The following is an 18756-nucleotide window of genomic DNA, read 5'->3' on the forward strand; positions in this document are numbered from 1 at the left end:
CATGAATTATCAAGAGATAGAGTAAATTTTTTTTTTCTGCAAAATACAACTTTATTGGCTATATATAGAGGTTTTACATGATTTTTGATTTTTTTAATTTAATTATGAAGAAATTACAAAGTAATGCCACATATGGCTTCGTATGTATTGCAGTGAAATAATGTTTAGTCATATTTGGCTACATATGCATCGTCGCGAATATTGGTTATGAAATTACTTTTTGTGAAAGCCTGTAAAACAGTGACGTTTATCGTTCATCACAGGCCTTTGCGTCTATTGCAGACGATTTAAGCATTGCTGTTTAGACAGCGGGTTTGGTGACTGTGGAGGCCGATGCGTGAGCGGCACGACCTCCCACATTTTTGGCAGAAAAAGCTCATGCCACCTGAGGTTCCAGTCCCGATTTTCTTTCTGCGACACCTTCTGCTATCTAACGTAGTAAACCAGGCTTGGTCGCATAGCTTTCTCCCCTCCACAACACGCTTGCGCCATCCATCACGGTCTTCAGCTAAAGACAGCACGACCTTTTTTTTTTTTGACGGTCTTTAGCTGAAGACGTTTATCGTTGAAACATAAGTATACTGAGCATTTCTCACACTTGGTGAAAGAACGGTATTTTCCATAATGCTTGCATAGCAGACGGATGTTCTTCGTCCAAATGGTAAAATGATTAACATTATCACAACGAACAGCATTTAGAGGTACATCTTGAGACCTCGTTGGGGTTTTTTGGTCGAAACGGTCGACGCAGGCAGGCTACAGGGAATACCTGGACGACTTGATGTTAGTGTTCCAGCTATGCCAGCTGGTCGGCCTCTTTTTTGGCCAAGGGTTGACCTACTTTCAACATATGCTCTGCAATAGCAAGTTTGAAATCGAACAATGTCACATATTGGTCTTCATTGATTCGGCGCCACAACAACCAAGCATTGACAATACCTACCCATGTTAAAAACTCCTTAATGCATTGGAAGCCACATATGATCAATACTGTTTTTGACTTATTGAATACATAGGCAGCCAAATATGGCTTTTACAAAAACAAGATCAAAGGACCATGGGCAACTTTGTATGGAGCCTGGACCCAACGCCAACAGAAATGAGAGTAAGGTCATTAGATAGGTATTTCTATGCACTTCATTTTGTTCTATGGGCACCAAGCGGAATTCCATTGCAGAACTGAGATATTGGTATTTTAGCCAAAATGTCGTCACCCTTATTACCTAGGCAATAGAGTCCAAGTAAGTAAATTAATTACTGCAGGGTAGATGTTCGCGCACCGCCGGGCGAGCACACTGAATGATTTGCCGCGCTGGCCCGGCGGTGGATTTCGCTTGGTGCCCATAGAACGAAATGAAGTACATAGAAATACCTATCTAATGACCTTACTCTCAACTCTGTTGGTATTGGGGCCATTTTGACGCATAGTGCTTTATCATGAAAATACAATACAATACAAATATTCTTTATTGCTCACCAATATGAAAATAACATAATAACATACAAATTAAACACACAACTTAGACTATGAACCACCATCACCATTTATTATACCATTTATCTCAAAATTCATACGCAATATATGTAAATGAAAGTCTATGCTATGTGTTATAAATGTTATAATTTTTTGAGATGATGTCACTTACCTCTTTTCGTTGTTTTCTGGCGTATAAGTTTAACTATTTACACTGCACTGCGCCGATCTAAGTCGTCTCACTTACCCTCAACATTTTTGCAAGAAATCGCATACCCACAAGAATAAAAAAAATAAGCTCCGATTCACGGAAAGAGGATTTTTGATAAATGATCTATAAAAAAATAATTAAGTTTGGTGACCAAATAAGGCTTCACATGCGGTAAGGGGTTAATAAGGTAAGATTTACTAAAGAAGATACTAAGTTTTAAAGGATACGTAACGCGCATAGGACAATGGGACAGCTCTGGATTTAACGCGTCCATGCGCTACGGTAATGCCTTACCATCATATAGGCTTTTCAGTTTAGACTAAATTAGAAATTGAAAGGTTAAGAGGAATATATAGCACATACTTGTCCATACAAAAAGAGTAAATGTTTTTCCACTTCTAAATATTTACCATTCTGCATGATTTATTAATATGTTATTGACACATGAAAACGTTTGTAGGTTATTAGGTTTTCCTTTTTTTTTTCAAAATCTGCAAAACAAAAAAAAAATCTATATATAAGTGAAATCTATAAAGCTAGAATATATATTATGCTGAAGCGATCGATATGAAAATCAAAATGATATATTAAGATTTAGTTAGTGGAAACCATTCTCTCCCGAAATAGAATTTCATAGAAAAAGTACCGTTATTTCGTAAGGATCGAAAAGCAATTCTTCCCTCTCAATAACCGTTTTTTTTTTTTTTTTTTTTTTTATGGAGGATAGGCAGGCGTTTGACCACGATCACACCTGATGGTAAGTGATGATGCGGTCTACGGTGGAGCACGCTTGCCTATGAGATACCTATTTACTCTAGCCATGAAGAGATTCAGATTGTACTCATACGGAAACATAGGCTCGGGCAGGGCATTCCACTCCTTGGCAGTTCGCATAAGGAATGTTGAAGCGAAACGCTTCGTGCGTATTTGTGGAATACCTACCATGAAGCGATGCCGAAGTGCCGATTGTCTGGTAGTCCGATGGTGAAATGGGGACGGAGGAATAAGGTGGTGCAATTCCTCAGCACACTCTCCGAAATGTATCCTATAAAAGATCGTTAGGCTGGCAACCTTGCGTCGATGCTCCAGACTTTGAAGTCGAGCATTCTTCAGATCGTCGTCATTAATAATTCTCTTGGCCCTCCTCTCGACTGACTCGAGCGCCTCAAGCTGGTATTTGGCTGAACCATTATTCTCATTATTAATAAATAAAGGAGTTACTGAAGATAAAAGAGTCCTTCCATTAGCTCTTAAACTTAATTACCTAAGGAGACTCGTCGACATAATTATGCATATTGCCAATCCTCACTTACGGTGCTCAAACGTGGTCCCTTACTGAGTTACAAGAGACCAAACTGAAGGTTTGCCAAAGAGCCATGGGGCGCAACATGCTTGGGGTGAAAAGGATTGACTGGAGCCGAAACACTACGTTGCACACAAAAACAGATATCGTCGACGACGTTGGGGTCAAAACCGCCAGGCTAAAGTAGGACTGGGCACGCTATGTACGACGTATGCACCCACAGAGGTGGGCTAAACTAACCACGGAGTGAGTGCCACAACGTAAACGCTGGCCGGCCTAAAAGGATATGGCGGGATGACCTGAACGCATATCTCAGCAACTGGACGAATGCTGCAGTTAATCGGGAAGATTGGAAGTTAAGAGGGGAGGTATTTACCCAGCAGTGGGACACTATATAGGCTAGTTAAAAAAAAACATACAATCCTTAAACTTTTTTAAAGTAATGTATGTTTATAAAATTAGAGAGTAAGTACCTATATCATATCTTTCTCGAATGTTGTAGCTACATATGCTGAGTAGATAAGCAAGAAACTTAGCTGATGCATTATACGTCTAAGGTAAAAGAAAAGCAAAAGTTATTATCTAGTTTTGATACTCATGGGAAAATAAGTTTAGATTAGCTAGATACTTTTTTCCTTAGGCTAGTTAAGAAGTTGTATTATAAAAACTCTTATGTTTGGTAGGGCTATTACATCACTACACACACACTATTCATAATACAAATACAACCCTACACGAGGAAAGAATCCTTTTTATTCGGGTCGACACAAGTGTACGTGCCTAAGCAGCGCATATATAATACACAAAGTAAACAACGTGCACCACATGCGACCTCATACCACTTCGTGACTTGGTGTTAGGGGTTTCCCCGCACTTCATTGCAGTAGTCGGGATATTTGTCAGTTTTGTTACACTGGGTTATACAAAGAGGTTTGGCCTCATATTCTCTCAGTTCTCATACTGGTCTGGTGCTTCGCAATACCAGTGTCTCCCATTTGGCTCCGTCCAAGATGGGGCAGGTTTGTCCACAATTTCAAGTTTTTTCTTAACCTACGGAGATAAATTTGACTTCTGTGCCCATTCTACAGTCAACGGGAAATTAGCTAAAAACTTTGAAATGATTTCACAGTTTTGATTTTATCACCGCACGTCCACCAAAGGCTTTTCACCACTTCCTAGATACTTGGCACAACAAAAATATGCAGGCATCATGCTCGTTTCTAGAGGCTAAAGCTTTAGATTTACCTTTGTTCAAGGTCGGCAACATTTGGATAAAAACTAAAAAGTAAATAAAATTGTACAGTGAGCTGCAAAAGTGCATGGAAACATGATTGAAATTCATTCATAAAGTAGCCATGCAATTTTTTGGATTGGTGTCAAAACTTGAGGGTTTTGAAAGAGCAACGGGAGGGAAAGTAAGACCAGGCCTTAACCAGGCCAAGAATTATAAATAGGTAACCACAAACCGTTTATTACAATATACCTACTATCTGTACGTTATATGACGAACTTCGTTGTACGTGTTAGTCTAAACGGATTAAAGGTAAGCTCAAGAGGGTAACAAGTAAATTTAATCGTTCTAGATCAATGAAATTTACTTGCTAACCGGGACCAAGGACGGAAATAGGGTACACCACAAAGCAGGCTGTTATATCATAACATTATTAAATCTGACTAGATTTGCATATAGGCAATATTGGCTTTGAACCCGTAGGTCTACAGGTAAACTAAAATATACTATCGAGGTTAATATGTTGTCGTCAAGCTCACCATACTTATTAACCTATCGAATGAGCTAATGCTTTTACGGATACTGGAAAGCGATATGTAAACATACTACATACCTATACGAGGCCTGGACGTTAGTGAGATGACGATATGAGTTGTGCTGGTGTCCGACTTTATTACCTGCATGTAAATGAGTTTCACATGATTATCCACCTGGTTTCTTGAGCTTAACAGTCGCCTCCAAACCTCCCCTTATAGCGACCCCTTTCCTCACACAAAGTTTACTTTAAGTTCATATTAGCCTCACTGGATCACTGTTCACTCTGAGAACTGGTAACGTTGGTCACAATCAACAAGAGACACATCATTATTCTAATAACACCATGAGAACGTCCTTGACTTGATCTAAAAGCAAATATCACTCCGCCGTAGATTTGTTCCACACAACCTCCTTTTTCCTACTGTCGTTCTCATCTACCCTCTCAACTTCAGCCAAAAAACTTTTAACTTAAACGTGACTACTAGCGCCATCTACTCCATGACGTTGGCAAATATTAGCCGGTTCGCAATACGTTCGCGACACTCCCGCCCCGAAAGAAAAATGCTCCTCTTAATTGAAATTATATGCCTATAGGCAAACATATAAATAAATCAACAATCAGATAATAAGAACACTTAATGTGAATAACGATGTGTTTGAGCCGTCCATTCTCGAACCGCATGGTTCACACTTTGCGTCGTGAATCGGCACGGCCTGAGACTTTGTGCAATTTCTGATGACATGACATTACAAAAATGTTCTGAGACCCTCCGTTTCTGTGATGGATCAAATCGTGCATCTGATCTGAGTTGAGTTGTGACTGATCTGTGTTGAGCTGATAAAGAATAAGATTATGAGTCTGATCTGAACATTCATCAATGTTTGTGCTGAGCCAACTAATAACAGGATCCTGAGACTGGTCTGAATATTGATCAATTTCCGTGCTAAACTGATTGAAAGCAGGATCCTGAAACTGGTGTGAGCGTCCATCGATGTCTGAGCTGAGCTGAGTGGGATCACGGCTGCGACCTGTCATATTTGGTCCATTACTGGTCTCTCCGTCAACCCATGACCAATGTTATTTCCTACACTCCCGCGCGTACGGTTCTAGATTGCTCCGAGCAGTCCCTAGTTGCAATTTAGGTCCCGAGAAGAGACCGCGTCATGCAGCCCATGTGTCAGAGGGTGGCAATGCGATCTGATATCATATATCGGTGTTGTTAAACAGTGAGAACTTCGTTCGCGATAGGTATATCCTATCTATGACTACCATCTGTGATTCAATTTGTCACTTTGCTCTTTTGACATTGTTAATAGCATAATAACCTATTTCACCACTTCAAGTGTCACAACTATTACTACAGCAGACGTAAATGACTGTAACTGTTTTGAACACTGCGACGACCGCGTGATCGAAAAGAATATACGTTTTTATATGCAATGATAATTACTACACAGACAAATGCGGCCGTCTTATCCGAACGGGTGTATGTGACCTAAATTCCCACTTCTCTTTACTGAATATTACTCGCAGTATTTCAATTTATTCGCTTATCCATTAAGGCCACTGTTGACATGTCCATCCCTGGGTGCACCCACTTCATGTCCGGCAGCCCTCCCCAGCCAAGGGAGGATCACGCTATTTCTATATAATCACAAATAAAAATGTAAAATAGAATCTATCTACAACTCGAGAGGACCACACCCCTTTTTTTTAATGCTAATTGGACATTCAACAGACTTGTCAAATCAGGCTCCCACTTCGAACCGTCAAATCCAAAACAAGTGATGTGATAGTCAAGCAGATATTGAGTCAAAATCAACTGTGCTTTCTTCTAATCATTCTCTGGTGCGTTTATTTCGCGCTGGTGTTTAATAATCTAGTTTAAATATGTTGGGACAGTCAAGGTGTAAGCAACTGTTTTAATAGGCTTACAGTATTATATCGCGTCCGTGATTTTATTAATATTGATTTAGATAAGTGTGGACTTATTCTGTCTAAATTGAGCTACACTGATGCCGCCTTTGGGGGGTGGATGCTGACGAGTACTTCGGTATTAATTCAACGCATTCAAAATGCTTTTCTTTTCTGTTTCTTGCCGTTCTCACATCACACAATTTTTAAACCGTTATAATCTATTAAATATGTCTGCCAGACCTGCTTTGCACTATGCATCATTGCTTTTTGGAGTCATTCGCGATTAACAGCCGTCTTATCTATTTGAAAAACTTAAGATCTCGAAAAGTCATGTACGTGGTGTCCTCAGGCTTAACGGCACGTAACACAGTACGTCCGCTTTTCGTAGCAGCTTTCGATATGCTGCAATGAAGTGTTGGAACAATTAACCGCCACCAATCAGAAACTGTAAATCCGTTACCTCTTTTAAGTACAACCTTAAACGGACATAGTAAAAAAATAAATATTTGTGTTCTGTCTTGTTCTGTTAATATTCTGTTCTGTTTGCGATTTGTTTCTGTTTTAGTTTTTAATTTTGGGTGCCATGAAAACCAGTGCCGCATCTAACACACATGGCTTATACTGAGTGGCATCCTATTTGATGTACGTGTCATTATTTACTTTGTTGTTTGAGTATAAGGAGATCGGACATTTTGACGGCCAATTTGTACCGAGTTCGCCTGAAGCAAATTCTTTACCCCCACACAAAGCACAATTCATTCGCGCATGACGCTCAAATATGCAAGAGTGATAAAGATGCAAATAGACGAATGAATGACCGAAATTTGAAGATGTGGTTCGCGGTATGTCCTCTGTACTATGAGACAATGTGTCATTGAGTATATCGTTTTGTACCCTATTCATTGTGGCATAAACGCTTGGCTTTGCAATAATGTAACTTAATGATCAAAATTGTTGAAGTGAATCAAGCGACAGTTTATATGGTTGAAAGTCGGAATATTAGGTCAAATTCATTCTTTTATTAGGAATAAAAAGTATTTGTCGTATTTACATGTGAAAAGTGATTCCATTGGAGTGGAAATGGATCAAATCACTACGATGTTTGCAGTTAACTATTGTACAACTCGGCATTTTGGATAAAAACGGAATATTCTCGGTGTCTCATTCGTGCACTCTCGGTAACAACTAAAGGTGAACTAGCGGCAGTGTGTGCCCATTGAACTAACAACTGCGACGCGGCAACCGGCGGCTGCCCTCTTTCTAGTATTCTATGCTCTGAGATTATATTCTATTAAAGTCAGCCTCTCTATTAGGTCTGACATAAATAATATAAAGTAAGTACTTTATTCTCATTCTAATTAATTACAAAACCTGTCATGAACTCTTTGTTATTGCATTACATCACTTGCTTTACTCTTTGATTACATCCCCGTGCACATGTATCAGTCCTGCTAAGGATGGTAGAAACAGCAATACATATACTGTACATCCGAGGTGCCGATTCATCTTCCTCATTCCGATCAGATCTTAAATTAAGCAAAATATCGCCAGCCTTCCGCAACACAGTGTTTTAACTGCTGTGTCCATCAAATTGACCCACTCTTTTTCTTTTATTCACGAATATTCACTTCACAACTTTAACAACCATGCGAGACATGTAGATGGGTACTCAGTAGCAAATTCTCAACGTATGCCAATTAATAAATAATACAGTGGGTGCGGCGTCTGTATACTCTATAAGGCTATGTATTGTGCTTTATTGACTTCGCATTCGCAAAGGCTTTTGATTTCTTTAACTGGAGTAAAATGTTCAGAGTTATGAGAAATGGGGATACCACAACACGTAATCCTTTTATAGTTGAACGAGGAGTGCAACTGTTCACTGAGATCTGTGAATAGATAATGAGTATTGGAAGGTTGTGAGGGCGATGTCCAAGTTGGTGGCCAACTAATCAATAAACTCAGTTTTGCAGATGATATGACTATACTAGGTTAAGTGCCTGTGGAAAATAACTTTCGGATCTGCTACAAAAGATTGAGTATGACAGTAATGAGTCCATTTTCAGGATCCAGATTCATACCCTAGGATATATAGTATCAATAGAAATAAGACGAAGATGATGCATGTCGAACTTCCTGGTAAAATTAAAAGAATTAATGAATTGCACAATCTTGAGGCAAGTTGATGGTTTACTTGGTATGTTAAACAAGTGACGATGGCATCTGCGACTAAAAGGTGATTAGAAGAGCTCATATGGCCAAAGCTGCGGTGAAACGACTCGCCAGGATATGCATATGGGATAACATAAAACAAGGATCAGACTAATGCGGGAGCCTTGGTTTCTCGATCATATTCTGTACATGTCCGAAACTTAGAGCATTGAAACAAATTTAAGATGTGGTGCTGGCGAAGAATGCTCGAACTTTACTACGGTACAACTGCTTCAACTCTTGACAAACTCAACATCAAACCGAGGTTATCCACTGTTTGTACCCATAGCGTTCTTAGTTTCTTCGGCTATCGAGGCCGAACCAAGAAAGGAAGAGCCAAGGAAGCGTAGGGATGGACGTATGGTCACACGTTGTTGGGTTAACAGAATAATATTGAAGATAAATCCATATTACAGGCTAGCATACACCGCCTAAGAAAGAGCGGCTTGAAGAGCATTGGTGAAGAAACACACAGGACAGGTGTTCATAGTGACTTATGAGGATACGGCAACGAATAAGACTTTGATAAATCTGTCTTGTGACTATTGCTACTGTAGGAGTCGTGCATAAAACAATTACGGCTCCTCTTCCCGCAAAATACCGTAAAACTAAGTTACTCTAAACCATTGATACTTTCTGAGCAGCAAAAAATATATAACAATCTACAAGATATGACCTGCGATATATTTTTCTGGAAATCTATTTTAATTTACACAACTATATTTCTTTCAGTTAGATCGGTATTACTTTTGCAACTTTTATCGGAAATATATGGAACTTTACAATCTTTCTCACTGATTTGGTTTTCTTGTTTTTTGCAATTTCATAAAACTATGCCTCAATTCCTAAAAAATAAGCCTGAATCCCGTCTAGATTCCTACCATTACCCCCCCTCTGCGGAGGCAGTGCGAGGCAAGTCGTATTGCTAGACGGACCTGTGATGCATTGCACGCGTGAGCAAGCGATATTCTATTTCGAACGCATAGCTCTGCGCGCTCGATCTTTTGCAGCGGGTGGTGCGGTGAATGGTATAAAGCTCCGGCCACACGCGCGAGGTCATTGGCGTCGAGTGCAGCCTTAACACTACGATATTTCACGGCAATATTAAAATGAATCAAGAAAGATATCCAACTTCCTTTTATGACATCTGGTTCTAATTGTGATTATGATTCTTGGGATCATAGTGTAGCTCCAGTCTGCATTTCAATCTGATTAAATCTGATAAACAAGCTAACAAGCTGAGGTGTCTCGATCATACGTCAATAATTATTTGGCTTATGATTAATCTCTTCCTTTTATAGGTTTAATGGTCTGAGCTTTTGCAGACTAAAATAGTTAATAATAAAGTCCTTTTTATTGTTTCTAAAGATGATATTATACAACATAGATGATATTATATCTGAATTCCTTCTGTCATTACATTTATTAAAATAACAGAAAACTTGAGAAATTCTGATCTTATTCAGAAATGTATCTACCATGGTCTTACTACCGGCTTTGTAATTATTACTATGAATATGAAGGTTGAAGGTACTTAATATGTACATCTACGACGAGTAGACTCGATCGAGTTGGCGACATCAATTAACATCTACTGCTCGATTCCACTTTCATTTAACAAAATTAAAATAGTTACTTATACATGGCTAATGACTATTCCTTAAATTATCTGCCACTCCTTTACCTGTTTTTGTTCCATTAAAATAGATAATAAAGAAACCACTAGCCCATTCAATTAGTATGCCTTTCATTTGGAGTCTTCGCAATAATAATATATTTTAACATTTTTAACCCTAGGTTTGGGTCATCGTATGTACATACATAGATACATACACAATTCAGAAGTTAAGTTAATTTTTATCTAATTAGTTTATATCAAATCGCTAATCTATGACTGTCCACACTATGAATCAATGGTTGAATAATAATAAGAAGCCCTTATACCTACAGGGTATTGCTTAGGTGCAAACATATTATAATAGCCTGGTGGCTTATACTAAACAGTTTTGCCTTTGCAATTTACTGTTATACAAGTTGATATTTACTGCTTCTCTGATGACAGTCTCTAGATTGTAATGTTAATTGGGATTAAATCAAGATACTGTGCTGAGTTACATCAACAGAAAAAGTAAGTATATATTATTTAAAAATAATATATTCGGCAGTTCTTTATTCGTTTAAAATCCTTTTAACCGTTTATTTTTCAGGACAGAAATATCATGCATGCCAACTGTTAAATCTAGCGAGCCCCATTATTGGCATGCCAGCAGGTTGCTGGTGCCATTGGAGTGGCTGCGCGATTCTGATTGGGTCTCAATGATGGTCCTGGTCCTTTGAGTTTGAGCCATGTACATATTATGACATCAAATTGTAATCTGATTTCAAGTGCCTCCTGCATTTTCACTGAGGCACGTTACAGGTTACTACACCTAAATGATACCAACTTGTAAGAAACCAACCCGTAACAATTCCTTACAACTGTAACAACAAACAACAATGAGGCAAGTCATTCCTTAACATCTCTTATATGTTATGAGTGATTTTAGTCCTTCGAACGAAGTGAAAGGGTTAAATTCGAATTTTGAATTACTTGCAATGCTTCTGATTTTAGCCTAGTGAAAATATGGATGCGCAAAACATACGATTATAATAGCCTAGTTTGGTTGTTTGGAAGATGTTGCTCTTCAGCGATAAGACCGCCTGTTGTGCACCATAGTTTGAGTTATGTGCGTAATTTGTATGTTATGTTCCTTTATTATTTTATTAATCATGATAAAATAAATTGAAAAATCTAAGAGAACATTTATGGATCATATAAGTATAACGAACGAATGTTGAATCTGGTTCCTACCTAATACGTTAAACATGTACATTCGTTTTCTAAAAAGACACGCAGTATAAATTATTTCCATACACCACACTTGTGCGCACGACGAGTCAAATCAGGGCTGAACTGATAATTTGTGATAAAGCGGATATTCTGCAAGCAATGCGTGTTATACAAAAGCATCATGATTCATAAGAGATTATGGTTCTTTTCACAAAATATTATATTACACCAATATAACTAGATCCCGAAGTTACAGAAAATATACCAGGTCGGAGGTCAGACCTAAACTGGTTTGTAGGCAACAACAGTCCGCCAGCCATAATATCAACTATCCGCATGATAAATAAACTTTAAATTTGGTATTATTACCCATAACAACTGTTCCGCCAAACAGAACAATGAATGTGAGATTTTGATTCTTATTATTTTAATATTAAGATATTAATTATTTTGTTAAATTGTTGATCAACCGCATAATTTGAATCTGTGATGAAGTCGCTGTTTGAAAGGATCAATTCTGGTTCACAACACAAATCGACCAGCAAATTTTAATTCAAAATGTTTATTAGTGCATGATTTTATTTAATTTATATCAAAGATTGGTCAGGCAACTAAATCTAAACACGTAAAGCACTTTGTCCCCTACATAATCAAACATAAATATCAAATTTAACGTAACATAATATACCTAAATATGTATAGATTATAGTTAAACTTGTTCAATTTAAACATGTTAGGTATGAGCAGGTATGGTAATGGCACCAATTATAGGACTTGAAGATAACAATTGGATAATTGCTGACACTTCACTGACAATTGAAAAAAATCTACCGCTTTGGGCGTTAAAATTTGAGTTGAATATCATTTCGCCCTTTATTATTTTCGACATGTTTAATGAAATATTTAGTTAGGTACTTGGTTTCAATATAATGAAATGTGAGACTTAAGAGTTCTCTGGCTCTTCTTGAAGGTAAAATGTTACGAAGTCAGTGTTTAAAAACTGATGATAAATACTTGTTTTATAGAATTTATAATAAAGATACCAATACTGGTGCCACGTCCGTAATAGGGGTGTCAACTGTACCTAATTACCAATGTTTACTGATACCTACCTGATAAATGACATACAGATAACATGAATGATTACTGATTACCTTTTATTAGTAGGTAGAGGTAACAATATTTTCTGATGTGACAATCTTTGCCACTCCTCGAATGAGAGAATGAGAATTCTTTTAACATAGAAATGTTGAATCTGTTTAGCAACGTCACACATAACCATGAGCGTAGCGAGTGGTTAAAAAAGTAGAATCTTGAGCGTTCCGAGGGTTTCAAGTCACGTGAGTTGAAAACAAACTTTGCTGCTCTGGTGAAACACAAACATTTTTATCACATCAATCGGTGACAAATACTGGGTCTTAAATATAAAAAATATAAATGAATCCTTTCAAATATCAAACCATCACTTGAAATTCCATTTCACTGCTTATTGCTGCTTTAGGGCTAATTAACACACTGTTTTCAAAGATTAAAGAGAGCCTTTTAATTCAGACTACCCTTTGTCGCAAAATATTAATAATCGTGAAAGTATGTATTTAGATATCTGCTTTTTATAAACTATATTATGATACCTACTGACACTTGCAATCTCTTGTATAGGTATTAAAGAGCAAGAATGTTCAGTTAAAATGTAGGTACTCAATTGCTGATGTGCTCAGGTGAACCACTAACATTCGCCTGCTGGATACCTTTTTGCAAGAAAAGGGTTACATAAATATGAGCTTCATGGTTGAAATAAAACATTAAATTGAATTAAATAAACCAAAAAATGCAGCTTTGTAGTTGTACGCGCGTAAATAAATTGACTTTTCATCTGTTAGAGAGAAACATATGTTACTTTTGATGATGATGACAGTACATGTGAATAAAAATTCCCAGCATGCTCCACCATGTCGTCAAGCTCACCATACTTATTAACCTATCGAATGAGCTAATGCTTTTACGGATACTGGAAAGCGATATGTAAACATACTACATACCTATACGAGGCCTGGACGTTAGTGAGATGACGATATGAGTTGTGCTGGTGTCCGACTTTATTACCTGCATGTAAATGAGTTTCACATGATTATCCACCTGGTTTCTTGAGCTTAACAGTCGCCTCCAAACCTCCCCTTATAGCGACCCCTTTCCTCACACAAAGTTTACTTTAAGTTCATATTAGCCTCACTGGATCACTGTTCACTCTGAGAACTGGTAACGTTGGTCACAATCAACAAGAGACACATCATTATTCTAATAACACCATGAGAACGTCCTTGACTTGATCTAAAAGCAAATATCACTCCGCCGTAGATTTGTTCCACACAACCTCCTTTTTCCTACTGTCGTTCTCATCTACCCTCTCAACTTCAGCCAAAAAACTTTTAACTTAAACGTGACTACTAGCGCCATCTACTCCATGACGTTGGCAAATATTAGCCGGTTCGCAATACGTTCGCGACATATGTATAGTAATAGTATTATAGGGCTGGTATTCAATGTAAACATAGTTGTTGTTATTCTGTAATATGATACCTAAAGCTCCGTAAGTCAGGTACAGGTACTTACATGACAGCGGTGCGGTTTATATTGTGTTAAGCGAATTTGACCCATACCCAAACTTGCCATTTATTTTTGCTATAAATTATTGGTACGCTTATTTATCTACTTCCTACATAATCTTGGTGCAAGTGAGCCCACTGAGGAACGTGTCGTAATCGTAATAGAATGTAAAACAGCACTCCCACTACGGTATCAGGAAACATGCTCTTATCATAAAATTTTCATGAGTGCACTCACGTATAGGTATATATTTACGTATAGGTATATATTTATTTTTCGAGAGCGACAGCTCTCGATTCATTTTATTTTAAATAAAATACCTGTTACATTTGCTCATATTTGCACCGATAATGAAGCCATCGTGTATAACTTCTTCTAGTTAAAAGTTCATCGTTGATCAAACTTTTATATCGCTTACTGAACAAATAAATGACGTTCTTTAACAAGGTAGATAAATCTGCCAAGTACAACTTCTAAGAAATTTCATTTAACTTATTTTTTTCAATTGTTCATCGCGTTAAAAAATTACCTACTCAGAACTTAGTCTTGTTTATATGTGCAGATACTGCAGATACTAGTCGACGCCCAGGCCGATTTGTGTTAATTTACAATGGTTGAGCTTCTGAACTAGGGAATTACTAAATGGTTGCATAAAGTTTGCTCGACAGATTCAAATCGAAAATACCACAAATTGCTCTGGGTCGCTCGCATTAGGTAACGATTGGTATCTAACGTCAAATAGTGAAACCATTTATTTCAATATTCACTCTGCCTCTGGCACCAGTCTGGCAGTTCAATTTCTTTTTGTAATATCTCCGCTGTTAAAAAGACATATTGTTCTAAGTTTGTCGCATACTTGGCACATATGTCATAGGTACATATTATGTAACCTATCTACCAGGGGCAAAGCGTCCATAGAACTTTATTCAACATGTGAAAACCGTACTTAACAGACATTCAAAATCTGTATATCGCTCCTTATGACTCACTTAATCTAAGAATCCATTTTGTACAGGGTAAAAGAAACAGACGGTTCATACTTCGAGGCGTTCACGGCACTATCGTGGAGGCAGGAGAATCGTCGGTTGGCGGCGTTGCGGCTCGCCGAGGCGCGGGCCGAACGGCCGCCGCCCGCGCCGCATGAGCTCGGCCTGCCTAGCGTTTCGGCCCAACTGTCTCACAAGGAGCATGAGCATCTTTATACAGAGGTATTCAAATTAAGTATTATAACATCCACTTTAACATATGATGCCAAGTATCTACGTACGTTGTATGTAATGTAGCACACAACATAGTAATTTGCGGCTATCAGTTAGCATGACCTTTTTCAGGTCACTAGTCGCGTATGGGTAGTCAACCTCGTGCGTGACTATTGACTAATCGGTGCTCGTTTGATGATCATTCGTATTTTACATAGCAATGCATTTTTTAAAGTATAATTCTCATTTCTTGTTGGTTTCAAATAGCCGTTTTTCGAGTATATTAGGTTTTTAGATTGTTAGGTTATCCACGTCAACAAAATGAAATGATCATTTGTATAGTTGTGTCGTTCTCGAGGACATTCTCCGTTTGGTACCTATGGGGAATTTTCCCCATTATAAACGGAGAACATTCTCGAGAATGGCACAACTATAATCATTTCTATGCCTTATTACAAAAATATAAGGTCTATCAAAGATCAATTAAGTGTGTTGTTATATCTTATTAAATAAGTTGTCGTTAACCCTGCCAACGCTAACGGTCTCCAGGCACGCGAGTCCCAGTCTCACCTCTTCCTTCCTAGCACACATTCCTTTACGTTGCCATTTTTTTATTAGCGAGAGCTACCTCAAGCTTTACCTGTGACTGCGTGACGTACTAATTGTTTTCTACATCCGTGTAAGGTCACGAAATTTGTTTTATGAAGCCGGTGCCATCTTTGTGAGTGAAGTTTCTGTCTAGTCTCAAATGATTGTATGTGCTAAAAGGCTCAAATATCTCGTAAATAAACCTAAAGTACCTACTCTATTCGAATTCGTAATAACTATAGGTAATATTTTTAAATCTGAACATACTTATTTACAAAACCGTATTTGGTATATACTATATCTAGTACATACAAACTTTACTTTCATATATTTGTACAGACGGCAATCTTTTGTCAATCTAATTTCAAGTACAAATTATAGTTTCTCTAAATTTCCAAGCAAAATATTTGCTATCAATAAGTTTACATAGTTATAGTAAATTTGAAGGATTTAATAACCGGAGTCGCATTTTAGAGCTTACCCCTGTGTCGTAAACCTGGGCCAATGGTCATATATATTGTATGGACTGACGTTTATCTGACATGGCTATTTGTACATTACGTACAAATAGCCGTGTTCACATTTGACGTGCCCCTCCCTCGCAAAAATCCGTCAGACTGATTTGTACAGAAAATGACAGACAAGGCGTCTCCAGTTGTTAAATCCTCCAAGTGTAAAAAACTTCTGCCCCTATTTTCACATGTCTCGTACCGACAGCATCGCGGAATAAACCTAATATTTATTTGTCGCCGCTTTTACTCCCAACCCAACACTAACTAGAATGGGGCTTAGGCTTAACGGCACGAGTGGAGTGGTTACCGGCCGAGTGGTATTGAACTTTCTGTGAGGAGCTTGTGATTTTGCACTTGGCCGGGGCTTTCTGCGAGGACAAAAGAGCGTTTTAAAATATTGCAGCTACAAAGAACTTTATCAGTTACAGATTTCTTCTTATTTCAATTGTTTGTTCTTGTCCTGATACTTAACATGTCTCAAAATATCCTAGCTGTATCATCAAGACTTGTATCGATTTATATATGTTTACTGAGCGTGACACAGAATGGTAATTTATCGTGACGAATAAATATTGGTACATTTTTTATCATCAGACTGGAAGTAAGAATCGGCACTGAACATTTTTTTTACAGAACTACGAGTACATACAGTAACTAGATGTACATAATATTTTCAGTTTGATTTAAAATCCACATTGCTTGTGAGCTAGTGAGATTAAAATTTTTAATCTAAGAGCTGAATCAAAAAAGCTTGTACGTGATTTTTTGCTAATCGCCAGCTGTCCGACAGCTGCTACAAGCATGTTTGTTTCAGGTGTTATATTGCATCGAGAACGCAGTGGGGGCGCCGGCCCCGGACGGGCAGTTCGCGGCCTACAAAGAAGATATGATAGAGTACGCCCGGCGCGCGTTCAGGGTCGCGCCCGAGGTACACGCTCGAGCGATCATGGCGGCGGGCAGCGAGCGCCCGCCCACGGTTGTACTCGGCTGCACGGTCATCGAAGCCGATGGCTTGGAGGCCAAAGATGCAAACGGTTAGTCACAAATATTATTTTTACGGTCATTGACACTCAAAAGGACCAGTAAAGATGAAGTACTTAATAGTATTTTATGCAACAGTTGTATAAGAAGGGTCAAAAAAGGCGAGTAGCGTGAGTTACAATGTGAGCCGGAGCCGAAGGCGTAGGCGAACATTGTAAAGGAACACGCCACGAGCATACCTAATACTTAGAAAATAATACTTGCAGGCATTAAAAATAATATGTATGTACCTGTTAAACGCCTACTTAACTTATGTGCCTAATTTTCTGTAAAGAAATTGTTTTATGTACTAACCTAATTTTGACATGTAAAATACTATGTTTTATGAATAAAAATCTGAAATCTGAAAATCTGAAATTTTTTGACCTACTTATACAACGTTGCATACAATATTTTTCCTACGAGTCAACAAAAATAAATCTTAATTTAGGTAAACAAAGCAAAAGTATATAGCCAAGACGCGCGAGCATACCTTGTTACGCGCCCAGCCCGCCCCGGGCCGTGGCCGGCCGGTCAGCGACACCTCGTAACTCATGAGGCCCTGTGTGTGTGAGTACTTGCTACTTGCTAAATTAAATTTTTGGACAGTTCCTCAATTTTGCCCACCGTAGCCTACGGAGACTAACAAGCAACGCTAAGCGGTCTTCGTAGTTTATGGGTGTTGCTATATTACGGGTGTCACATGCGTGTTTCTGACTTATGAAGTAATTATTTTTACTATGCAACCAAATGAATATTTTGTAAGTTGGCAGCAATGCACTTAGTTTAAAACTGTATTCGTTTTGGTTTTGTTAGGTTGGTAGGCATTAATCGCAGTAACGTTATAGCGATTAAAAGTACAAGAGCTTTTATGAGCAATAGACAATATAGACTTTTCTTGAAACCTTTTATGTATGTTCTTATATTCGTGTTAATGAATGCATAAATGACAGATAACAGTAGAGGAGTAGGAAAATATAGTTAAATGCTTTCGTAGTACATGCTCGGCAAACGTAATACCACCACATTGACCGAAAAATATATATAAGTAATTGAGCTAATACTATATGAACTTTTTCCACTCTTCGAGTCTAAATCGAAAATTTACCTGATATCAG

General features: G+C 38.1%; 1 protein-coding gene across 1 annotated transcript in view; it reads left to right on the plus strand.

The window, feature by feature from the left end:
• The window catches only part of LOC133523578 (BAI1-associated protein 3), a 159678-nt gene that overhangs the window by 41506 nt on the left and 99416 nt on the right, over nucleotides 1–18756 (plus strand). Inside the window, exons 5-6 of the mRNA XM_061859243.1 lie at nucleotides 15335–15527; nucleotides 17433–17652. Of these exons, the coding sequence (XP_061715227.1) occupies nucleotides 15335–15527; nucleotides 17433–17652 (413 nt within the window). The remainder of the gene's footprint in view (nucleotides 1–15334; nucleotides 15528–17432; nucleotides 17653–18756) is intronic.

The sequence above is a fragment of the Cydia pomonella genome, chromosome 12, assembly GCF_033807575.1.
Source record: "Cydia pomonella isolate Wapato2018A chromosome 12, ilCydPomo1, whole genome shotgun sequence".
Taxonomy (NCBI): domain Eukaryota; kingdom Metazoa; phylum Arthropoda; class Insecta; order Lepidoptera; family Tortricidae; genus Cydia; species Cydia pomonella.